A 25,485-nucleotide genomic window follows, 5' to 3' on the forward strand; every position below is an offset into this window, starting at 1 on the left:
GAATATAGTTTAAATAAAACCTTACGGAAGCATAATTTAAGTTATAAAAAATGAAAAGTAAATTATGTAACTACAGAATTACATATACATTTTATAAGGTAACATTTTTAACTATACAACTTAACAAGACCAGGCCCAAACTGATAATACTATTTAATAGTAAATAAAATCACATAAAACAAATAATTTATTAACCCCATAATAAGTTAATAATTTATTAAACATACTATTAATAATGTTGCTGTGAAAAATCCCCATTAAAATACCTAAACAAGTTTAGTTCCGGTCGCTAGGCGTAGTAGTTTGGTGAGATGAGCAGGTCAGTGAGGATCATCAGCTGGTCATCTGTGAACATGCGCTTGTGGTCATGCCAGTTATCATGGTGGGTGCGCCGGAAATTGGAGAGGGTTTTAGTAACTGTCATCTGCAATTGTAAGGACATTTGCATAAATTTCAGAGACTGTGTGATGTGGTTTTAAATAAAATATTTCATCCAGTTATAATGTGGGTTTGTTTAAAATATAACTCCTTCAATGAAGCTTGTTAAAATAAATGAGAACAAGTTACACTTTTTAACTTGTAAAGTACATTAATCCTCAGTGTAGCTATGAGTAGTCTTATGAACAAAATGTACTAACTAATAAATACTGATACAAAAAGTAGTCCATATATAATTTAAATAGATAAACTCCTTAAACTGTATCTCATGTTTCCACACAGCTATAACTTAAAATTTTTTTACAATAATCTAACCTATAAGATTATTATTGTCTCACCCAGAAGATTAACTATCTAATCTATTGGAAAGAAAATTAACTTTAATCTCACTAAATGTCTAGATGATTAACAATAATCTTCTGCATAAGATAAACTATAACTAAAAGACTAACTATAATCTACTCAGTAAGATTATTTACTAAAAGGTTAACGATAATCTATCCAGTAAGATTAACTATAACTAAAAGATTAACTCTAATCTACCCTGTAAGATTAACTCTAATCTACCCTGTAAGATTAACTCTAATCTACCCAATAAGATTAGCTCTAATCTCACCCCAATAGGCTGTGGATCATTCACGTGTAAACTGATGTCCACCAGGACTTGTGGGATAAACTCTGGCACATCATACGGGTACGCCTGTATACATGCACTGAGCCCCAGCACACCAGCGTGTCGCTTGATCAGCTGCTTCAGGGACACGTTCTCTTGGGCCGAGTGTTTGCGTGCTTTCACTTTGGTGCTCCGTAACCTTTCAAAGTGCTCCTATGGAGGGGAGACAAAGCACTTGAGAAAATGTTGATAGAAAATATTTCTTAGAACACTGACTGTTTCAAGCCAGAATTTTTTTTTTAACTCCCAGAATATTTTTATGGTCAGTGTGATGACGTAAACTTGGATATTTTAGAAATAAGTCAAGCAGTAGAGAACAAAGAGAGGTAAGAGCCAATAGAATACTCTGACTAATTAGAAATGAGTTGACTGGATATGTGTGATGGTCAGCGTGTTAGTGAAATATTACCGCAGTTAGGCATAGATAGTGCTAGATGCCATTTGAGTTGAGTTTGGATTGTGAATTAGGAAGTTAAGAGTCCGGTAGGTTTTTAATTATTAGAAAGTGATAGATAGGTAGAAGAAATAGTGTTTGAGAGAGTAGATGACAGTAGGAGGGATAGGATTGGGAGTAAGTAGATTTGTTCATATAATAAAAAAACTTATAGATCATTGAATTTATAACTGTGAGTTGTTTTATTCACACTGGAGAGTCAGTACAGTATTCTAATGAAGGAGTCGATCCCCTTATTGAAATAAAATAGATTTAACTAATATATTATACCCTCACCTCAGTCAGCATTAGGGTAATTGTTATAATTGTGGTAAGGGAAGTGAAACAAGCTGTGAAAGGCCAGATAAATTTTTAGAAGTATCAACCATTTATTTTTTAAAAGGCTATGTCAGAGCTGTGAACAAAAGGCTAGAGAACATTCCTGAAATGAAACAGCTAGGGTGGGTTACTCTGTTCTAGTTACAGAAAGTGTAGATGGCTGGACAAAAACCAACCCCTTATTTGACAAGATCACAGAAATATTTTAATCTGCCTTCATGTGCCCAATTGATCAATAACTTTCTTACTTTACATCAAATAAAAATTGTCTACCTGTACTCTAATTGTCTCTATATCATAAGGTTTATACGAGTGGTCAGAGAACTTACTAGCATGTCCTTGTCTAGCTCCAGGTAATTGCAGTGAATGACCCCACTTAGTGTCATGGCTGCCATCTCTCTCACCTGTGGATGTCACAGAACACATTTCAGATCGCACACTTTTTAAATCTCTTGCACTAAACAAGTGTGAAAATGTTAGTACTAAAAGAGTTGTACAATATTTGGAACAATTATTTTTAGCACCCTTGAACACCAGTTATACATATAATTGCTTTGAGAACATCTAACCCCAACATGACCACATCAAGTTTTGAGAACCTCTGCCCTAACATGACAACATGAGTACCTTTAGCCCCAACATGTGTACCTCTAGCCCTAACATGAGAACCTCTAGCCCCAACATGAGAACCTCTAGCCCCAACATGAGTACCTCTATCCTAACTTTACAACATGAGAAACTTTAGCCCCAACATGAGTACCTTTAGCCCCAACATGAGTACCTTTAGCCCCAACAGACCTCTAGCCCCAACATGAGTACCTCTATCCTAACTTTACAACATGAGAAACTTTAGCCCCAACATGAGTACCTTTAGCCCCAACATGAGTACCTTTAGCCCCAACAGACCTCTAGCCCCAACATGAGTACCTCTATCCTAACTTTACAACATGAGAAACTTTAGCCCCAACATGAGTACCTTTAGCCCCAACATGAGTACCTCTATCCTAACTTTACAACATGAGAAACTTTAGCCCCAACATGAGTACCTCTATCCTAACTTTACAACATGAGAACCTCTAGCCCCAACATGAGTACCTCTATCCTAACTTTACAACATGAGAAACTTTAGCCCCAACATGAGTACCTCTATCCTAACTTTACAACATGAGAAACTTTAGCCCCAACATGAGTACCTTTAGCCCCAACATGAGTACCTTTAGCCCCAACAGACCTCTAGCCCCAACATGAGTACCTCTATCCTAACTTTACAACATGAGAAACTTTAGCCCCAACATGAGTACCTTTAGCCCCAACATGAGTACCTTTAGCCCCAACAGACCTCTAGCCCCAACATGAGTACCTCTATCCTAACTTTACAACATGAGAAACTTTAGCCCCAACATGAGTACCTTTAGCCCCAACATGAGTACCTCTATCCTAACTTTACAACATGAGAAACTTTAGCCCCAACATGAGTACCTTTAGCCCCAACATGAGTACCTTTAGCCCCAACAGACCTCTAGCCCCAACATGAGTACCTCTATCCTAACTTTACAACATGAGAAACTTTAGCCCCAACATGAGTACCTTTAGCCCCAACATGAGTACCTTTAGCCCCAACAGACCTCTAGCCCCAACATGAGTACCTCTATCCTAACTTTACAACATGAGAAACTTTAGCCCCAACATGAGTACCTTTAGCCCCAACATGAGTACCTTTAGCCCCAACAGACCTCTAGCCCCAACATGTGTACCTCTATCCTAACTTTACAACATGAGAAACTTTAGCCCCAACATGAGTACCTTTAGCCCCAACATGAGAACCTCTAGCCCCAACATGTGTACCTCTATCCTAACTTTACAACATGAGAAACTTTAGCCCCAACATGAGTACCTTTAGCCCCAACATGAGAACCTCTAGCCCCAACATGAGAACCTCTAGCCCCAACATGAGTACCTCTATCCTAACTTTACAACATGAGAAACTTTAGCCCCAACATGAGTACCTTTAGCCCCAACATGAGAACCTCTAGCCCCAACATGAGTACCTTTAGCCCCAACATGAGTACCTTTAGCCCCAACAGACCTCTAGCCCCAACATGTGTACCTCTATCCTAACTTTACAACATGAGAAACTTTAGCCCCAACATGAGTACCTTTAGCCCCAACATGAGAACCTCTAGCCCCAACATGAGAACCTCTAGCCCCAACATGAGTACCTCTATCCTAACTTTACAACATGAGAACCTCTAGCCCCAACATGAGTACCTCTAGCCCCAACATGAGAACCTCTAGCCCCAACATGAGTACCTCTATCCTAACTTTACAACATGAGAAACTTTAGCCCCAACATGAGTACCTTTAGCCCCAACATGAGTACCTCTATCCTAACTTTACAACATGAGAAACTTTAGCCCCAACATGAGTACCTTTAGCCCCAACATGAGTACCTTTAGCCCCAACAGACCTCTAGCCCCAACATGAGTACCTCTATCCTAACTTTACAACATGAGAAACTTTAGCCCCAACATGAGTACCTCTATCCTAACTTTACAACATGAGAAACTTTAGCCCCAACATGAGTACCTTTAGCCCCAACATGAGTACCTTTAGCCCCAACAGACCTCTAGCCCCAACATGAGTACCTCTATCCTAACTTTACAACATGAGAAACTTTAGCCCCAACATGAGTACCTTTAGCCCCAACATGAGTACCTTTAGCCCCAACAGACCTCTAGCCCCAACATGAGTACCTCTATCCTAACTTTACAACATGAGAAACTTTAGCCCCAACATGAGTACCTTTAGCCCCAACATGAGTACCTTTAGCCCCAACAGACCTCTAGCCCCAACATGAGTACCTCTATCCTAACTTTACAACATGAGAAACTTTAGCCCCTCCATGAGAAGTTTTAGCCCCACCATGACAACATGAGAACCTCTAGCGCCACCGTGAGAACATGAGAACCCCTAGCCCCACCATGACAACATGAGAACCTCTAGAGCCAGAGGGAGAACATGAGAACCTCTAGCCCCACCATCCATGTACTTCAGTCTGTACCTCCAGCTGCTCATCACAGAGCAGGTGCAGCAACATTTCCTGTATCATCTTCTTGTGGTCCACCTGCTGCAGGAGGAAGAAGTTGCCAAACACCATCTGCTGCATGTAGTTGAGGATGTTGGCTCTAGCGTGCCAGGACTGTAGGCCAGCCACCTGTGGAGACAGACAGACATTTAGGCAAAGATGGCAGAGATTTGAAAAGGGAACTTTACTTACTTTAGTCTCATGTAAAAGCCTAAAATGTACAGTATGAACAAACCTGCCAGCTCTGTTTGACACTGTGTGAAACACTAGACAGTACCAGTTCTATACTACTGCACATGTATCATGGATTTGCTCAACATAACTTGTTTGCAACTAGACCTTACCTCTTTTATTGTGGACAGTACCAGTTCTATAGAATCCTCCTGTACAAATATCATGGATAAGTTCAACATAACTTGTTTGCAACTAGACCTCACCTCTTTTATTGTGGACAGTACCAGTTCTATAGACTCCTCCTGTACAAGTATCATGGATAAGTTCAACATAACTTGTTTGCAATCTTCTCTCAGATCTTCATCATTTGCCTCACTCTGGAGATTCTCAATCTAAACAAAAAAAAGTGTCCAAAAAAATATCATCCAGAATATATGATCCAAAAAATATTTATGGCAATCTATAGGTTAGTTACAATTTTGTGGAAGTTTATTTTTGTACAATAAGACATGCATATTCTCATGTTAAAATTTTAAATTTAATTGTAAGAAGACCTACATTAAAAATAAACAGTGTCCACCTCAGACCTTTTGTTCTACTATAGATCATGAAGTAGTTAGACCAAGTTAAAATTACTTACAATGGGTAAAAGTAGAAAGACTTCATCAGAACAAGGGTTTAAGCTTTTACTGAAACAGGTAGACACCATCTGTACCACTGGAAGCAACAACAAAGTATAAGATGTATTTGTTTACATTTTTATACCAGCAAAAATAGAATAATATGAAGACCAAAAGATAAATTTAAAGCAATCTTGAAAATTTAAAAAAATCTTACTAACTATAGTGACTTAAAGCACTTAAGAACCATGGCGACTTAGAGAAAACCTATACATGAACTTCAAAACAATGGAGACTTAAAGCTAGCCTACATGTGACCTTAATAACAATGCTGCCTTAAAGCAAGAATACAGATAACCTTTAGAACCAAGAGACTTAAAGCCCCCACAAGCCCATTGATGATTTATGTACCTGTTTTACACAAACGAACAGCTGCTTTCTTCTCATCTGAATCCTCTACACTAGCTGTCTCCCCATTTTCTGGTGCTGAAGCTGCTGTAATCAAACCAGAACAAAATTTGATACCTTAACGTTGTTAATTTTTAAAATATATATATAATTAATTAACAATGTTTTGTATAGTCTGCTTTCCCTATAGGTATGTAAAATACTACTTGTAATAATAGTGAAATTCTTTCTAGAGGGAATGTAGTCAATTAGCAAATATAGACCTTACTTGTCAAACAAACAAAAAAACAACAAAACAATTACCTCCCCTGGTAGGGGACTCTCTTGACAACAGAAATTACCTCCCAGGGTAGGCAATGTCCTGTAGCAATTTTTTTTACCTCCCCTGCTATTAACAACTTTTATAAACAAAAATATTACCTCCCCTGGTAGTCTGTACACAGTCTTTAAACTGCTCCAGCTGAGGTAGAACTGACTTAATTAAATCACCACGCTGGGGTGATCGTACTACACATTGGCTCTTGATCTTAAAATCAGTGTGAAGACAGGAACTTAGCAGCCTAAAGCAAAAAACAAAAGAAACAATGTAAATATAAGGTTAGCAATGATTGGATAAAGCACTGATACAGTGATTTATTAAAGACAAGGTTCAGTTTTATGAATAAATATTATTTTCTAGGAAAATAATTAGATGAAAATCTAAAACGGCTCATCTAATTAAAGTATATGTTTATTAATATACTTTAGCTTGCAACTTTAAAACCTAGAATATATAAAAAACACAAGTTTTGATTTTGTATTATTGGGTTAAAAATAAAGCCAACTGACAGGCTAAATATAAACATACGAGCCCACCCGCTGCGTATCATACGCCGCTATTTAGTTGTTTTTTTTCTACTTTTCAGTAATTTATAATTTGTGAATTCGACAGTACCAATGCTGCCACTGAAAATATTTGCTTAAAAACACTAAACCCCCCCCCTTCCCCCCCCCCCACGTGAAAGCAGCCTCCTCTTAGTTACCTCCTCTAAGTTTAAAATCGTTTCAAACTAAATTATCTGCCCCTAATAGCCGTAACCAAACCCGGCTCTATGATTGTAAAATGTAAACAGCGTGAACCACAGCTCACCATACCATGTGAGGGGGTGGGGGGTGGGGGGGTGGTAGCGATAGAGAGGAAGAGAGGGGACTGTAATGCGCGCTTGCAGCTTGTTTTCTAACGGTTCCCAGAAGAGAATTATATATATAGATTAAAATACTAATGTCCTTACGAGCCCATTCTGTCGCGCACATTCTTGTAATTATGATCCATGTGTGGTCTAAGGTACTGGACAATGGCATGGAGGTAGCCTGGTATCCTCCACTCTTGTTGCAGTATAGCCTGTTGTAACATAAACAGCCGTCTGAAAAAAATAGCACAAGCACCTTTGATCATATGGCATATAACTGGAGCACACATTTTAAAATCAGCTTATCTATTTTAAGCCAAGCCTGTTCTCATTTCTGATCTAAATATAGCTGGATACACTTAACAAGCTGATATATATACACATGTTTATTTTTGTTTTTTGCTCCTGCCTTCACATTGATTTTAAGCTAAACATAAGTTTAAAATAATTTGTAACGTCTTTTGTACAAAAGAATAATAGTGAAAGATTTCACTCACGCAGAATCGCCAAATGTTCCACCCTCCCCACTCAGGGGGTTTGTGAGCAGTATTTTATAAAGCCATTGCAACTTCTGTGGTGCACGGTTTTCCTAAAGACATAGTAAATATTTATAACACAATGTGACAACTAGCATTCACACACTAAGGGACACAACTTCAATTTCAAGTTTTTTTTAACAGTACTGTTTAAGTTTTCACAAAGGGACACAATTTAAATTACAAATTATTTATAACAGCATAGCATATTATCATACATTTTTAAACAAAAAGAGACACAACTTGAATTAAACGCATAGAATTATAGAGAGTACTCACACAAATATAGAGGAAAAAGTTTCCCCAGTCAGAAATGGTATCAATAGTAATGTTGTTCAACACATTCTCCAGTAGAGGGCTAATCCAGGCCCACAAACTCACAAGCTGCAAGTCAAAGGAAACCAATCATTGACAAACAAGATACAAATGTAATGGGTCTATAACAGGGGTCGGCAACCTGCGGCTCGCGAGCCGCATGCGGCTCTTTTGATATCAAGATGGGGCTCTCCAGCTCCTTGCACAAATACTAATAATCTTAATAAATAATAAAATATTTGAAATAAAAAAAATGTTAGTGGCTCTTTAAAACCAGGGAAGTTTTGAAAATTGTAACATTTGGCTCTTCCGCTTCAAAAGGTTGCCGACCCCTGGTCTATAAGGAAAATATAATAAATTAATACTTGTAATCTGATTTTAAACAAGATATGATGTACCTTACCTTAAGGCTCTACTTTTTTTATATTACACTAGAGCTTTGATATACTTTTACCTTATTATAAGCCAGAGCTTACATGTACTTTACTTTTTTTATTAGACTAGAGCTTAGATGTTCTTTTACCTTATTATAAGGCCAGAGGTTAGTTACACTTTCACATTTCTCTGATGCTAGAGCTATCATTTTCTATACCTTATGGTTAGGCCTGAACTTAGATGTAATTTACCTTAGGATAATGCCAGAACTTAAGCATACTGTACCTGGGTATAAGGCCAGAGCTAAGTTGAAATTTTACCTTAGGATAAGGCCAGAGCTTAAATGTACTGTACCTAGGTATAAGGCCAGAGCTAAGTTGAAATTTTACCTTAGGATAAGGCCAGAGCTTAAACCTACATTACATTAGGACAAGACCAGAGCTAAGTTGAAATTTTACCTTAGGGTAAGGCCAGAGCTTAGAGCCAGATATAATTCCCCCCAGGACCTCCATGGCACACCTCTGACTGCTGGCATGCTTGTCATGGCTTGTGTCTTGGATGAGCTTTTCAATGTGTTGTTTAAACTTGGGTAGAAAGGTATCTCCAAAGTTACGGAACATAACCTGAAACAAACAAAACATTTTTTTTTAGTCTTTTGGAGAATGGGTCGACTTAGAGGCTGACCACAAGATTTGTAAAAAAATGTACAAAAAGTTCAATACTGCACAATATTGGAAGTAATAAGCCCAGTGTAGCTAACAGCTCATTGTTTTCAAAAACTACTTCCTAGTTACCTTGAAGAACTTCAATATAGATTGTCTGAACTTGTCTGTGTTCTTCTCCTCCTCCAGTGCAAGAAACTCAAACATTTTGGCCACACAGTCATCATTCATGAAGAAATCATAAATTGGTTTTTCTGAGTCAGGGAGTTCCTCCCTTTTTCTGTCCAGTTTTGGCAGTTCATCATACGGAGCATTGGTTTCCAGCTCTCTGGCAATACAAACGGAACAAATTATTAAAGGTGTATCCATTTCTTTCTTAACAAACATAAACATTTTCAAAGTTTAAAAAAATGTTTGTGGATCTTAGTCTAAGTACAGCAAATAATGAGCTGGCTTCAAATTTAAATTTTCTTTTTACAGATTGAGATTGATGCAATGTTGGTTTTCTATTGTAACAATATGTCTATAACCATTACTTTAAGTAAGATAAAAGTTAAACCACCTCAACAAGATTTTAATGAAACAATTAAATGAAACAAATTACTTTGGCCAAGTGTAATATCCCCAATGAGTTTTCTCAATGAAAACTGTTTTATTCCACTCTTCTTCTGTTTTGATAAAATTTTTAGGATCAAACTGGAGCCATTCGTTATCCGGCCTGTCCCCAGGAGCAAGGGAGCTGAGATCCAGGTGGCTGACCCCTGAGGCTTTGGCTATGTCCACTATGATCTTCTTAGGCTTTCTTTTCTGCAGCTCCATTATTGTCGTCAGGAAATTATAGGAGAGCTGCATCAAGAAATAGGTTCATACATAAATGTTGCACTAGCCAATATCAACAGGTATCTAAATATGTGTTCATACATTAATGTTGGGCTAACCAATATGATTAGGTCTCTGAATATGTTCATTGATTTCTTTTTGTGTTTTATGTTATAAGGGAAGTGTATGCTAAGTTCTATTGCAATATTAATAGAGCAAAATTTATAAAAAGAAAAAGTTTTTATTTAATCAATGTAAGAAGTCGAATATGTATTTAGGACATTGGTTCTTCACCTTTTCATATGCACATTCACCAAACCCTCCTTAATAGTTTTATAATTCGCACTGACAATATTCGATTGTGAATCATATGAGTCGGGCATGTCTTGACCTACACCAAACCCCCGAGACTGACTCACTGAACCCATGGGACTCGATTAAACTCAGGTTAAAAAACCAGTTATTTAGGGTATTGTTACGTATTTCTGGATGATTTGTCATCAAGGGTTTCATGGTTCTGATGTTACAGAGTTAAATAGAAGCAAAAATACAATTTTTTTATTGCTTCACTTGAAAAAAAACAGCAAATGGTAGTGTTTTATCACAATGTTTAAACAGAACGTAACTCACAGCAGAAGACAGTCTTAGTTGTGACTAGCCTAACTCACAGCAGAAGACAGTCTTAGTTGTGACTAGCCTAACTCACAGCAGAAGACAGTCTTAGTTGTGACTAGCCTAACTCACAGCAGAAGACAGTCTTAGTTGTGACTAGCCTAACTCACAGCAGAAGACAGTCTTAGTTGTGACTAGCCTAACTCACAGCAGAAGACAGTCTTAGTTGTGACTAGCCTAACTCACAGCAGAAGACAGTCTTAGTTGTGACTAGCCTAACTCACAGCAGAAGACAGTCTTAGTTGTGACTAGCCTAACTCACAGCAGAAGACAGTCTTAGTTGTGACTAGCCTAACTCACAGCAGAAGACAGTCTTAGTTGTGACTAGCCTAACTCACAGCAGAAAACAGTCTTAGTTGTGACTAGCCTAACTCACAGCAGAAGACAGTCTTAGTTGTGACTAGCCTAACTCACAGCAGAAGACAGTCTTAGTTGTGACTAGCCTAACTCACAGCAGAAGACAGTCTTAGTTGTGACTAGCCTAACTCACAGCAGAAGACAGTCTTAGTTGTGACTAGCCTAACTCACAGCAGAAGACAGTCTTAGTTGTGACTAGCCTAACTCACAGCAGAAGACAGTCTTAGTTGTGACTAGCCTAACTCACAGCAGAAGACAGTCTTAGTTGTGACTAGCCTAACTCACAGCAGAAGACAGTCTTAGTTGTGACTAGCCTAACTCACAGCAGAAGACAGTCCTAGTTGTGACTAGCCTAACTCACAGCAGAAGACAGTCTTAGTTGTGACTAGCCTAACTCACAGCAGAAGACAGTCTTAGTTGTGACTAGCCTAACTCACAGCAGAAGACAGTCTTAGTTGTGACTAGCCTAACTCACTGCAGAAGACAGTCTTAGTTGTGACTAGCCTAACTCACAGCAGAAGACAGTCTTAGTTGTGACTAGCCTAACTCACAGCAGAAGACAGTCTTAGTTGTGACTAGCCTAACTCACAGCAGAAGACAGTCTTAGTTGTGACTAGCCTAACTCACAGCAGAAGACAGTCTTAGTTGTGACTAGCCTAACTCACAGCTGAAGACAGTCTTAGTTGTGACTAGCCTAACTCACAGCAGAAGACAGTCTTAGTTGTGACTAGCCTAACTCACAGCAGAAGACAGTCTTAGTTGTGACTAGCCTAACTCACAGCAGAAGACAGTCTTAGTTGTGACTAGCCTAACTCACAGCAGAAGACAGTCTTAGTTGTGACTAGCCTAACTCACAGCAGAAGACAGTCTTAGTTGTGACTAGCCTAACTCACAGCAGAAGACAGTCTTAGTTGTGACTAGCCTAACTCACAGCTGAAGACAGTCTTAGTTGTGACTAGCCTAACTCACAGCAGAAGACAGTCTTAGTTGTGACTAGCCTAACTCACAGCAGAAGACAGTCTTAGTTGTGACTAGCCTAACTCACAGCAGAAGACAGTCCTAGTTGTGACTAGCCTAACTCACAGCAGAAGACAGTCTTAGTTGTGACTAGCCTAACTCACAGCAGAAGACAGTCTTAGTTGTGACTAGCCTAACTCACAGCAGAAGACAGTCTTAGTTGTGACTAGCCTAACTCACAGCAGAAGACAGTCTTAGTTGTGACTAGCCTAACTCACAGCAGAAGACAGTCCTAGTTGTGACTAGCCTAACTCACAGCAGAAGACAGTCTTAGTTGTGACTAGCCTAACTCACAGCAGAAGACAGTCTTAGTTGTGACTAGCCTAACTCACAGCAGAAGACAGTCTTAGTTGTGACTAACCTAACTTACAGCAGAAGACAGTCTTAGTTGTGACTAGCCTAACTCACAGCAGAAGACAGTCTTAGTTGTGACTAGCCTAACTCACAGCAGAAGACAGTCTTAGTTGTGACTAGCCTAACTCACAGCAGAAGACAGTCTTAGTTGTGACTAGCCTAACTCACAGCAGAAGACAGTCTTAGTTGTGACAGCAGAAGACACACACAGATTTTTTTTGTACAGGTTCCACTCACCTTTCTGATGTACAGCAGGTCACTGATGCAGTTTTTCACAAACAAAGAAACCAACTGAGGGGAAGTCTCCACTTGCTCAAACAGAAGTAAACTTAAAAACTCAAACCCTCTCTGGCTAAACTTCCAGGTACTGAAACAAAATGTTACAAGTTATGACTAGAATCATGTGCTAGTAGGTGGAGTAATAATAGTCCACTTGGCCCTATCATTCAATGTACTTTTTTATTACTTTAACATATTACTTTCATTAGTTATTAATGAAATTCTGATTGCAATTTTTTTTATCCTTATATTGAACACAAATTAAGTTGCCTAAATCATACTTGTACAGTTTAATGTAATATTATTTTGGTAAAATTTAGTCTGTTAAGAAATGTAAATTAAAAAAAAGAACTCAACAGTTTTCCACATTCAACAAGGTGCAGAAGCTCCTGTATAAGACTCTTGTATTTCCTTCAAGAAAAAAAACGTGGGCAAAAATGTATTGAAAAAGAAGATATATTAAGATTTTTAGCTTCTTTTTGTGTAGGCTACATGTTTAACCTGTCTAATATATATAATTTAGACGATTATTCTATTTTATTAAAGAAGGGTCTAACCATTATAAATTAGCTTCATTGTACTTTGTAGACACAAGCAGTCTAAAAAGGACTCTTCCCAAAGTCCCACATACACCCCACATTTGGTGGAGCAGATGACTTAACAAAATTGTATTCTAAATAATATATGAAGCTATCTACCTAACATATAGTTATCTACCTTGTATACAGTTATCTTACTTACATATAGTTATCTACCTTGTATACAGTTATCTTACTTACATACAGTTATCTACCTTGTATACAGTTATCTTACTTACATACAGTCATTTACCCTGTATAAAGTTATCTACCTTACATATAGTTATCTACCTTGTATACAGTTATCTAACTTACATACAGTTATTTACCCTGTATACAGTTATCTATCTTACATAGAGTTATCTACCCTATATACAGTTATCTAACTTACATACAGTTATCTACCTTGTATACAGTTATTTACCTTATATACAGTTATTTACCCTGTATACAGTTATCTACCTTACATACAGTTATCTACCCTGTATACAGTTATCTAACTTACATTTCTAATTCACTGTTGCAGGTGTTCTCAAACTGGAGCCCGTCCTGTAATTCTGCATCACTGGCAGCACTAGCTTTAGGCAGGGGCTGTGTACAGTCTACAATGAGTCTAGTGGCTGCACTGATCACCTCATCACAGGTCTACAGAAGCATTGAAGTTTTATTTTATGGACATAATGACAATGATACATGCATTATGTTATGGTAAATTCAACATTCTAACCTTTATAAAATGTAAATATAATTAGTTTTAAATTAAACTGGTATCACATTCATATGTATAAAAACATTAAGAAAATATAATTAACATTACATATATGAAATAGGATAAACACCACAATAATAAAATAGAATCAAAATTACATTTAAGAAACTAAAATACATTGATGTTTTGTAGAATATTTATCTAAGTATCACAGGTAAATGCTTCAAGCAAGTAAATCTTGTACTACAGATCAGTACTTAAATGAGCAGCCCTCACCTTTATAGTAATAGCAAAAGTTTCAAAGCCTTAATGACCAGCCCTTACTTTATCATCATTTTCCATTTGTGCCCAAGACACATGAGGCAGATGAAGTAGAGTTCATCTGCTTCAGAGAACTCAGCATATGAAGGGATAGCATGGTCAGCACTATGCCCAGGTGACTTTTTTGCCAACATGAGTTAGGCACCCTTCACAGCTGGGTGAAACGTTCTACTGGCTTGAACCCAGATTCAAGCTTAAGACTCTCAGGTTAGCAGTCTAGATATCTACCGCTAGGCTACACTGTCCTATCTTACCTTTATAGTAATAGCAAATGTTTCAAAACCAAAATGACCAGTGCTCACCTTTACAGTAATGGCAAACATCTCAAAACTTTAAAGAGTAGCCCTTACCTTTATAGTAATAGCAAATGTCTCAAAACTTTAAAGAGTAGCCCTCACCTTTATAGTAATAGCAAATGTCTCAAAACCTTAAAGAGTAGCCCTCACCTTTATAGTAATAGCAAATGTCTCAAAGCCTTAAAGAGTAGCCCTCACCTTTATAGTAATAGCAAATGTCTCAAAACCTTAAAGAGTAGCCCTCACCTTTATAGTAATAGCAAATGTCTCAAAACCTTAAAGAGTAGCCCTCACCTTTATAGTAATAGCAAATGTCTCAAAGCCTAAATGACCAGCCCTTACCTTTATAGTAATAGCAAATGTCTCAAAGCCTTTAAAGACTTTGTTCATAATGTCCTCAATGACTTTGAGGATGGAAGGCTTCTCAAACTGCTGGGCCTGCACCAGAGCTGGCCACAACTTTGATAGAGTGTCCCAGTCACGTTTGATGGCCAGACATGACTTAGCACCCTGACCTTGTATGGTATACAAAGTGCCCTTAAAACAAACATAAAGAAGATATCAAACAGAAAATTAACTCATCATATTATCTTTTTTTTAAAATAAGTGACTATATTAAAATTAGGTTTTCGACAGTAAAATAAAAATTCTAGAGTTTTTTTTGTTTAAAAAAATAATTATAAAGTTAAAATATGAATATGATTTTTGTTTAAAAATTGGTATTTATATGATTAAAGAAACAAGTTCAATAGAACATACATCAAACCAACAAATCTTAACAAAACAGATGTTGTGGTTAAAGTTACAGTAACCAAGTTCTATAGAACACACATTACATCAACAAACCTTAAACAGATATTGTGGTTAGAGTTACAGTAACCAAGTTCTATAGAACACACATTACACCAACAAACCTTAAACAGATGTTGTGGTTAGAGTTACAGTAACCAAGTTCTATAGAACACACATTACACCAACAAACCTTAAACAGATGTTGTGGTTAGAGTTACACTAACCAAGTTCTATAGAACACACATTACACCTACAAACCTTAAACAGATGTTGTGGTTAGAGTTACAGTAACCAAGTTCTATAGAACACACACTACACCAACAAACCTTAAACAGATGTTGTTCAGGCTCAGGATTTTTCAGGTTTTCAACCAGCTGGACTAAACAGGTACGATAGGAATAAGCAAAAGTTCTGAATGCTTGGTGCAGGCAGGACTGAGCTCTTTTACGAACCTAAACAGTTGGGGAAAATTTGGAAATGCAGCATAATATTGTATACATGTTAGATACATTGTTAATTTACACAGCCAATTTTCATAATGAATGCAAAATATAAGACCTGCTCTTCACATGACCTTCACATATGACTTACACACCACATGTGTTCTACACAACACAGGAACTACACAACACAGAAACTACACTATAAGAACTACAAACAACATGGCCTTACACACCATATGGCTAACACACTACATATAATCTATACATGTTCAACACAACACATGTTCACTACACTATAAGAACTACACACCATATGGTGTACAAAACACAAGGCCCACTACACACCATTAAAAAAAAACCTAGACACCAATGACCTACCTCCCTGTATCTACTAACTGAGAGCTGTAGCAGGTCATGTAGAATATCTTCATGTCTTTTTGTAAAATCACGATCACAGCAATTTAAAGTTCTTAACTGGAAAAAAATTAAAATCTAATTACTAACCATTTATAAATTAGTAAACAATTAAAAAGTAATTTTTAAACTTGTTTGTTTCTTTGATATCTTGTTTTTACAAAGGCAAGTGAAAATAACTAGCCAACATCAACCTACCTCATGATGTAGTTGAAGACGATCTATGAGTAAAGCTCTCAAATGTCTTTTTCTTGTCAGCAGCTAAGATAGAAATATAAAATATACCAGTTGAGTGAAACGACACACCAGTTTCCCAATTCTATCATAAACTTCACAAAGAGAAAAATTTCCTAATCAAATGATAGTAAACTGGATAAATGTTGTAAATGATGTAGAACTTCAAAATTCATTTATAGGTGAGCTATAAAAGCACTGCTTTTAATTGGAACTTTAAATACATAATAATTAACATCCAAACATTAACAGAACAACTAAAAGAGAAAAATGTAATTTCAAAAAATTACATTGTAGATGAATTTCTTTAAATTAACATAAAATTATGAATAATTTGATATTAAAAGAATTCCACGGACTAAAAATAAGTGTATAGATAATACAAGAGTTAAAATTAGTAATATAAACTAAACATGCGCTGGTTAGACTTACTTGGTTCTCTAAGGTTGTTTTAACAATGTGAAAACTTTTCCATCTCCCATCAAACTCAGACTTGACTGTCCCATAATGCAACATTAATACTTCATAGATCTTAAAGAACAAAACAAATTGACTCATTGAAAATAATTAAAATAACACAAATATAAGTTTTTTTTAGTATAACATTCATGGACAGGTGTTATGGTAAACCCAATTTGAATGCAAAAATATCCTTGATTCATAAATCTCTTTCAGCTTAAAATTGTATATACTAATATGTGAAATGTCTTAATGACATTTTTATTAAGAAATATTGGTACATCTTTTATTGTCAACAGGGCTATACGATATAAGCCCAGCCATTGTTTTTTGTCAGCATGACTGATAAGGGTTAGGACCAGGATAAGGATAAAAGGGCCAAGTTTAGGATAAAGGCTAGTATTAGAGGAGGATTTTATATTAAAAAAAAAACAGCTTGTAATCTTAGAAGTCCCGAAATATCTTAATTCCATGCTAAAAGATTATTATAACAACAATCCTAACAAGTATAAAATATTAAATTCTGCAAGTTTCTTAACAAATAAGATCAGCAGTCCTAGAGAATACAATATAAAAGCTAGACCAAGAGTTCAGGGGTCAGTGTTTGTTTGAGTAGACTGTACAACTATTGAGTACTCACTTTGATTATGTGGAACATACTTTTTGTGTCGTCTTCTCTTGAAACACTCAAGTATTCTGGTGGAAAGGGAAGCAATTTATGTAGAACAAGAGAATTTAAACTACATAATAGACATTCAATACTTGATGTGTTGTACCAAGGGCACACCACTCTCTATACATAATAGATTATGGCAGACAGTAAATGCTGAAATAAAAGACTGAGATGTGTACAAGAAACAGCTGAAAGGTCGGGTGAGACTATTCATACTGAATACAATAATTTGAACTAATCATATTTTTAATCCAGTTTACTAAAAAAAAAATTAACGATACCTAAGAAAACATAATAATTTTTTTTTCTCAAATAAGTTTTTATCAAGGAAACATTTTTTTAAACTAAAGTGGGGAAAAGTAACTATTTAACTTGCAGCAAATATTTCAACATTAATGCAATAAATTCTAAGATAACATATTGATAAAATAATTATGGGATATTTTACTCACGTAGCAAATGTTTCATGGCAGTATGGATCAAAGCTCTGATGTTCTTCCCATTTAGAGTTAATACTGGAAACAGACAAATAAAATATGTCAAGGGCTCAATAAAATAACAGCTGAAATCTAAAAATAAACTGTGTGCATGTACATCCTTTTAAAATGACAGATGCTGCAATTTTCAAAATTGTATTGACATACACTTATTTTGTATAGAATACCTTAAGAAAGTAGTTATTTACCTTTGTTGTTACATATACTAAAACAGCTAAATCTTGATAAAGGAACCTGAGATTTCATTCTGTAATAAAACAATGTTCATTTAATAAGACTTAAAAACACAAGACACGTTCATAGCGTTTAGGTTATATTCTCAACAAAACAAACATTTTATTTTTAACTTGGCTGTTACATTTATATGACCAGTGGTCAGTTGGTCATTGTTGTTTAAGCAAACTTAATCCTTTGAGACCATACAAATATGAATCCAAAAAATTACTCACAGTTGAACTTTTTCACTTTCCCATGCAGGCAGGTGAGTTCCAGCACCAAGAACTACTTCTAAAACAATATTCAGTCGACGCAGAATGTCTTCTCTATAAAACCAAAAAATTAATCTTTTATTAATATGTAAATATAAGAAGGGGAAGGTGGGTTTGGTTGAAGTGTTAAAAATATGAATATTCTGATTATTAAAAAAAATAAACCGTTCTAAAATATGAATGTTAAATATTAACATTGTGATTATTATGAAGATAAATTATTCTGAAATATGAATATTCTGATTATTAATTAAAATTTTAGCATTTAAAAACAAATGAATAACAAGGAAAAATGATCTCATACTTGGATATTTCCTGTTCAGAAGAAATGCTTTGAAAAAGGTCAAGCTGGGGCTTGAGAAATGTGTCGACTAATTCTTGTACATAGTCCAGTTCTTCATCGGATGCTATGTGCCACTGGACGTCCAACTTCTTTATGTCACCAGCTACAGCCCAATCCTTTAAACAAACACAAAATTTTTTACTAACACATGGAAATACTGAAGGGATAAATCATCTAAAATATACTGGTGATTTACAACAAAGAAGAAGCTTATTGATATATCTGATGCAGACTTTACTAATGTTGGAAGTCAAAATAAAATTCAATATGTAGGTTTTAATAATAAAAACACACATAAAAAAGTAAAGAAACAAGTTTTATCAAAGCATCTGACCACATAACTTCATAAAACTCAACTACAATAACAAAACTGAAACACTAATAAAATGTAATTACCTTTATTGGTAGATATTCAGAATAAGGCTTATCAAAGTTATACGCCACACTTCGAAACTCCAGAGGATAAACCTGGGTCAGACTCTTCAGCAGATGTTTCAAAAGCTGGCCAGCCATCTCATACCCCTGGATACACTTGAGCTGAAGTGTTTTGTCCAGGACTGACAAAAGTTCTGACCTGTAGGGCAACAGCTTTGTCCCATCACATCTCACCACCTGATGTTATATACAGTAAGATGAACAGTATTTAGTAATGTATTGTTTTGAATCTTTGCCATGTTTCTTTAAGACCATATTAATTTAATAATCATCTCAGGTAACTAGCAAATGAAATGGAATTGCACATAAATAATACATGAATAATTACTTATGAGGTTTAATTTTTATTTTAAACCTAAATTTGTAAGTGGCGGCTTTCTATGCAGCTTGCAGAGGGGTGCAAGTAGTAGCATGTTGGTTGTTTTTTTTTTGGGGAGGTGGGATGCATAGTTGGGAGGAGTTTTAGGTAAGGGTAAGTAGGGTGGCATAGATTGTCAGACACTATTTTTTTGTCCAGTGTTACAAGAGAAAAGATTAGAATGAATATATAAACCAATGTATTTTAACATGCAAATAAAAGTAAATGTATCAGGAAAGTTGATGGCACAATGTCCACCACAAGAAAACATTGTTTTTATTCTTGCTGGTGAGACGTTATAAAGTTAATTGTTTATGTGGTTACGTGGCATTGGTGTAATTAGCAGCCCATAATTAGGTTTATTGTTTATGTGGCATTAGTGTAATTAGCAACACATAATTAGGTTTATTGTTTATGTGGTTATGTGGCATTAGTGTAATTAGCAACACATAAATAGGTTTATTGTTTATGTGGTTATGTGGCATTAGTGTAATTAGCAACACATAATTAGGATTATTGTTAATGTGGTTATGTTTATCATGACTTACATGTGAAAGCATTAAACAATTCCACAAAAACGTATTGTCCAAGGTGGTTTCTTCAAAAGTACCAGGATCTAAAGGACAGAAAAAAGCAACTTTTTTAATCTTTGTTTACAAGAACTAGATTCAATTATTTTTTTAATACAGATGGAAACAATAAGTACACAACATAATGAAAAATAGTGAGATTTCTGATTGTGTAAGAAATTAACATTTAAATACAACAACTATCAATTAGGAATTAATTTTTTAGTTAAAAAAAAAAAAAAACTACATACGATCTTCTAAGAACTTGAGAATACTTGAGCACAAACTAGGTAGAAACATTTTTAAAGCCACTTCAGGATTGATCTGAAAACAAAGAAACATCAGGTCAACAAAGCGTGAGACTTGGTAAAATTTAAAAAAAAAATTTTAAACTAAAAAAATACTGAATATAATTGACTTGGTTACCAAATTGACATATAAAGAAAATGTACAAGTTTACAAAATGTATGCATGTATACAATCGAGGCCTGATACATTACTACTTTAATCAACCATACTGAGAGTTAACTTACATAACAAAAACTGACCTAATACTGAACACCAAATGTATTTTGTAGGACACTGTGTGCAAGGTTTGTAAATACAAATAAGATTTGATTAGATTAATGTTTTGTTACGGTTTTAGACAACTTACTCGAACAGCCGCCCTGCATAAATTAGCTGCCAGTCTACCGCTGACTTTTATTTCAAACACATTGGAAGCTATAAAACTGTGAATTTTTTTTAAGGCACTCTGAAACAAAAGAAATTATTTTCAAACACTAGCTGTAGGAATTTTTAAAATTATTAAATGACAGATTTAGAAAAAAATACAATATTTTTTAAAAATGTATTAAACAGTGTAACTGATATTAAAATGAGTATAATGGTCATTGTTATCAAATTTTTATCATTTTCAAGTGACCAATTTAAAAAAAAAATCTGATGGCAGCAATGTGCTGACTTTTTTTTATAGCAGCTGTGTTGGTTGTTAATTAAGCTACAATCTCGTCATAGATATAGTACAATTTTTTAAATGTTTTTAAATAACCAAAACAAAAGTCATAAAATATGAGTAGCTTAAAAATTACAATAAAAAGGATACATGTGTTCACAATTCTAAAGTAATCCCAGCTTTTAAATAATTTCTTTGATAGAAGTTTAAAAAGCAGTTCCTTACAAGGTAAATAGCAGAAGAACACTGTTGTAACATAGCCGAGACTGTGGAGGCCAGGCCAACCTCAAGCACAGTCTGCTCTGGTGTCAGTCTCTCTGTCACCCCAACTGTTGACACTGTTGAACTGTTTTCTATCATTGTATGAACTCTGGGGGGGAAACAGCAGTGGATTGATTCAACAGTCATTGCAACAAGTAGTTCAACGTATGTGCTAGCTCATTTTAAAATATTCATACATATGTAATAGCTGATTTGCTATTTGAAATATATGAAATATTTTTATGAATGTATAAACTGATATCACAAGTGTTATTCCATTAAAAATGCTTTAAATATAAAAACGTTATACAACATGCATCTGCACTTTTCATATATTTTTTACTTATAAACAGGAACTAAACACTGCATTAATTTTACAGTTCTCTTGCTACAGGTATGTTAAAAACTGACCTGAATGCTGCAACTTACCTGTCTAGAAATGACAACACAAAATCCTCAAAGTGTGCAGTGGCACTGCATAGTTCCTTTTCCAGCTGTAGGGTGCAAAGTTCACAAGGTTAAAAACATGACAGTGAAATACAACACTCAATTTTTACAAAAAAACATGTGATGTTTTTATAGGGAACATTACAATTTATTAACAAACCTATAGGTTAAAATTAGATGCAGGATGAAGTTAAAATTAGAATAACAAAGAATGAGTTGGATATCTGAAATCAATGGTGCTAAAACCAATCTTAGATTGGTGGACTCATGGACATCTGAGATAAGATAATGTTCTTAAATTTTCATACAAAATTACCCTGTGATATATTGGTGGGCAAATACATGGTTCTCACTCTGGAACATCATCCAATGAATCAACAATTGGGATAATTGAAATAAAATGTGCTTCTCACCTCAGTCAACCCAGGAACCACATGAACAGCATCAGATGAATCAACAATTGGGATAAGTGAAATAAAGTTGGATATCATCTGTAGAGTTACCTGAAAATATTTTTTAATTTGATTAATTTCTAGAAAATTTTTCTAACAAAACTTTTACAACTATTTAACACATAAAAAAAACCAGCAGTAAATAAAATCTTCTATAGTCTTCTTATCACAAGTGTGAGGGAAATACATGAGTTTAATTAGGCATAAACCTTTGTCTATGACTGCAACAGATTAGACTTCCATTATTTTGTCATGTTTGAACAGTCACAATAAATACATACAATTTAACTGATATTTTTAATTTTACTTTCATTCAGACAAACATACACTTTAACCACCTACTCTTAAACAGGAACTTACCAAAGTTTTCCTGAAATCATTCGGGTCAATGCCAGGCAATGATAAATTTAAAAGTGGTATAACATGAGAGGGGCCTTCTGGGTAATATTTGTTTGAGGTGAGCATTGGTCTGACCACTGAGACAATGCATATCATACAGGCAATCAAGCGATGAGGTTCAATCAAAGTTTCCATAGCAGGATACATCCTGGAAAAAAATTATTTTCATTCATCAACACAAGGAAATTCATATCATATATAGTGTATGTTTACATATGTAGCCTAAATATTTATTGTATAACTGTGTAAGTGAATTATCCTTTCCTTGTTAACATATAAAGCATAATTCCTATTGTAATAAACTTGTTTGACATGAGAAAAATATCTTGCAGAAATTATTTACACAAAGTAATATGCTTTAAATTCTATTGATACGTCTAAGTCTATGCATTTCATATTGAAATTTAACTTCCAAAGGTTAACACATCTTTTTTAAAGCAAATTCACTTTTGATTTTTTTTAAATTCAAAAGAATTTTATCCAGATTAAATAAATACACTAGGAAAGTTTTATTATAAATGTTTAGCTTAAGTGGAAGAAAGAATAAAAAGAGTTAACTTCTTAACCTTAGTTTAACTGGGGACAGTGTGGTCTAGAGGTAAAACACACAATGGTTAACATGAAGTTAAAGTAAGGCTTATGAGTATAGCTCATGACAGTTGTGACCAGAAGAAGTCTATTTTTATTAAATAATCTTTTCCAAAAACTGACAGAAATTATTGGGCAAGAAAAAAATCTAGCGAATAGAAGAGCCGCTTACTTCTCTAGCAAAGGTGGCACCACTATCTCCGGTCTGAGTGTGGCCAGGCTTCTGAGGGCCATTGAGGCATCATGACTGCCAAACTTGCTGAACATGGCCACAAAGACAGAGGACTTTAGGCTCTCAACAAACTCAGTGACTTGCTTGTCACTCAGCTTAAACTCATCTGGTACTGGGGTCAGCCACTTCATTTGTTTGTAACGCTCTCTAAAACAAAAAAATGTGAATATTCATATCTGTGACATTATTTTTATATTCTTTTTAAAAAATCTTAAGTTTTACACACCATAAGTCTGGAAATAAAATCTGTTTAACATTCAGTATTTTTAAAAAACATTTTTCATTATTTTTATATTTTACCTCCTCAATCGCTTAACAAACATTTTTGGGAGGTTTTGTAAAAAAGATCCTAATCTCACCTGCAGATTAAAGAATTAGTAAATATGAAATAATGAGTTCTAAAATGTCCAATATTGTGATAGTTTCTATTGTCTGACTTCTCATTCAAACACAATTATAACACATTCGAATTTTAAGATAAAGTATAGCACAACAGCATAGGCATGCTAACTTCAACACAATTGCAAAAATAATTAATAATATTACTCAAATATTTATCTCTACTTTAACAACAATTAACTTATTTGCTACATACCAGTTAACTACATAATTAAAATCAATGAGAAGGAACAAATACTCACAGTCCATCTACCAACATTTGAGGGATGATAAAAAGAATGCAACGCTTTAAACAGCTGTGAGAGATGATCTTGTATGGTATCATTAGCTCCTCCCTTTAGATGAAATGTTTGAAGCGCCATGTTATTGAAGTAAAATCCTAAATTTAATAAGTTTCTATTCCTATTTTTTTTACTTCATCTTTTAGAATCACAAATCCACTGATGTAATTATCAAATAAATTTTTAATGATGTCTAATATTAAAATGGTTTACAATGAACCTACCATCATGCTAACTATCCAATTGGAAACATTTGGTATTTCATAGGCGCCGTGATGTCTATTGGGGACCAGTTGTCTGGCACCAACAGGGAGGCAAAAGCTGCGCAGTAGTCTTGTGAAAATCTTCAAAAAGATTAAACAAGGATGTTAATACAATATACAGGTCGCAAAAATGCATTTACTTTAAATACTTATACTGATGTATAATTATGCACAACAATCAACTTCCAAAAAAAATTAAATAAACAATTTACCACATAACAAGAAAAATATAAACCACTTTCTACACCCACAAAATTACAAACTATTTTACAAGCCACAAAAACAACTAGCACTTTCTCAGCCAAGCAGCACATAGACAAACAAACACACTTTTTATGTGAAGAAACTTACCATTGGAATGTATGGAGACCAGTCAATGTATCCAATGTTGTCATGTGCAAGTCTAGCAAATAGGTTGACCAAGCTCTAGGAAACATTCAAGAACCAAAAATATGTGTCATGCTCAATATTTATAATCAGTAATTAAAAAAAATTAATATAAATTTAGAAAACTATTTCAAATTATAAAAAAAATGTTTTTCTTATAAAAAGACTATTTTTTTTCTCATCAATTAATTAGTTGTAAAAGTAGTGTAATTTTAAAATGAACAAATTGTTCTTGATATAAACCAATTACCCAACTATTTAATGCAAATAGTGCTACATTGATATTTAGTGATTAGTTTAAAAAATATTTTTTTTTTTTAAAAAGAACTTACTCCCTCCCACGAAGGCAAACTTTGAAATGATTTCCATAAATCCATGAACTCATCAAACCAAAGCCTGTAACAAATGAAGAGTTGATCAAATTTTTAAAATACTTGACATATAAATAGAATGTGTTGTTTTCTCCCTTGTTAAGTAAGTCAAAATG

At 34.9% G+C, this 25,485-nt stretch overlaps 1 protein-coding gene across 1 annotated transcript in view; it reads right to left on the reverse strand.

Moving 5' to 3' along the window:
- LOC131943054 (proteasome activator complex subunit 4B) overlaps positions 1–25,485 on the reverse strand; it is a 30,458-nt gene continuing 4,973 nt past the window's right edge. Inside the window, exons 7-47 of the mRNA XM_059303063.1 lie at positions 25,331–25,394; positions 24,963–25,037; positions 24,573–24,692; positions 24,310–24,402; positions 23,969–24,027; positions 23,609–23,815; positions 22,810–22,996; positions 22,411–22,500; positions 21,980–22,044; positions 21,515–21,659; positions 20,990–21,088; positions 20,586–20,658; positions 20,314–20,381; positions 19,369–19,584; positions 18,934–19,088; positions 18,591–18,683; positions 18,330–18,388; positions 18,097–18,159; positions 17,612–17,667; positions 16,945–17,043; positions 16,477–16,539; positions 16,243–16,338; positions 15,748–15,873; positions 14,972–15,166; positions 13,809–13,948; positions 13,083–13,136; positions 12,684–12,813; positions 9,832–10,073; positions 9,360–9,555; positions 9,024–9,188; positions 8,155–8,259; positions 7,837–7,928; positions 7,442–7,573; positions 6,591–6,730; positions 6,174–6,257; positions 5,783–5,859; positions 5,406–5,534; positions 4,945–5,097; positions 2,213–2,287; positions 1,055–1,264; positions 1–424 (exon numbers count right to left, since the gene is read on the reverse strand). Coding sequence (XP_059159046.1) covers positions 290–424; positions 1,055–1,264; positions 2,213–2,287; positions 4,945–5,097; positions 5,406–5,534; positions 5,783–5,859; positions 6,174–6,257; positions 6,591–6,730; positions 7,442–7,573; positions 7,837–7,928; positions 8,155–8,259; positions 9,024–9,188; positions 9,360–9,555; positions 9,832–10,073; positions 12,684–12,813; positions 13,083–13,136; positions 13,809–13,948; positions 14,972–15,166; positions 15,748–15,873; positions 16,243–16,338; positions 16,477–16,539; positions 16,945–17,043; positions 17,612–17,667; positions 18,097–18,159; positions 18,330–18,388; positions 18,591–18,683; positions 18,934–19,088; positions 19,369–19,584; positions 20,314–20,381; positions 20,586–20,658; positions 20,990–21,088; positions 21,515–21,659; positions 21,980–22,044; positions 22,411–22,500; positions 22,810–22,996; positions 23,609–23,815; positions 23,969–24,027; positions 24,310–24,402; positions 24,573–24,692; positions 24,963–25,037; positions 25,331–25,394 — 4,825 coding nt within the window. The 3' untranslated portion in view covers positions 1–289. The remainder of the gene's footprint in view (positions 425–1,054; positions 1,265–2,212; positions 2,288–4,944; positions 5,098–5,405; positions 5,535–5,782; positions 5,860–6,173; positions 6,258–6,590; positions 6,731–7,441; positions 7,574–7,836; positions 7,929–8,154; positions 8,260–9,023; positions 9,189–9,359; positions 9,556–9,831; positions 10,074–12,683; positions 12,814–13,082; positions 13,137–13,808; positions 13,949–14,971; positions 15,167–15,747; positions 15,874–16,242; positions 16,339–16,476; positions 16,540–16,944; positions 17,044–17,611; positions 17,668–18,096; positions 18,160–18,329; positions 18,389–18,590; positions 18,684–18,933; positions 19,089–19,368; positions 19,585–20,313; positions 20,382–20,585; positions 20,659–20,989; positions 21,089–21,514; positions 21,660–21,979; positions 22,045–22,410; positions 22,501–22,809; positions 22,997–23,608; positions 23,816–23,968; positions 24,028–24,309; positions 24,403–24,572; positions 24,693–24,962; positions 25,038–25,330; positions 25,395–25,485) is intronic.

The sequence above is a fragment of the Physella acuta genome, unplaced genomic scaffold (assembly GCF_028476545.2).
Source record: "Physella acuta isolate Inbredline_101_S28 unplaced genomic scaffold, ASM2847654v3 ptg000439l, whole genome shotgun sequence".
NCBI lineage: Eukaryota > Metazoa > Mollusca > Gastropoda > Physidae > Physella > Physella acuta.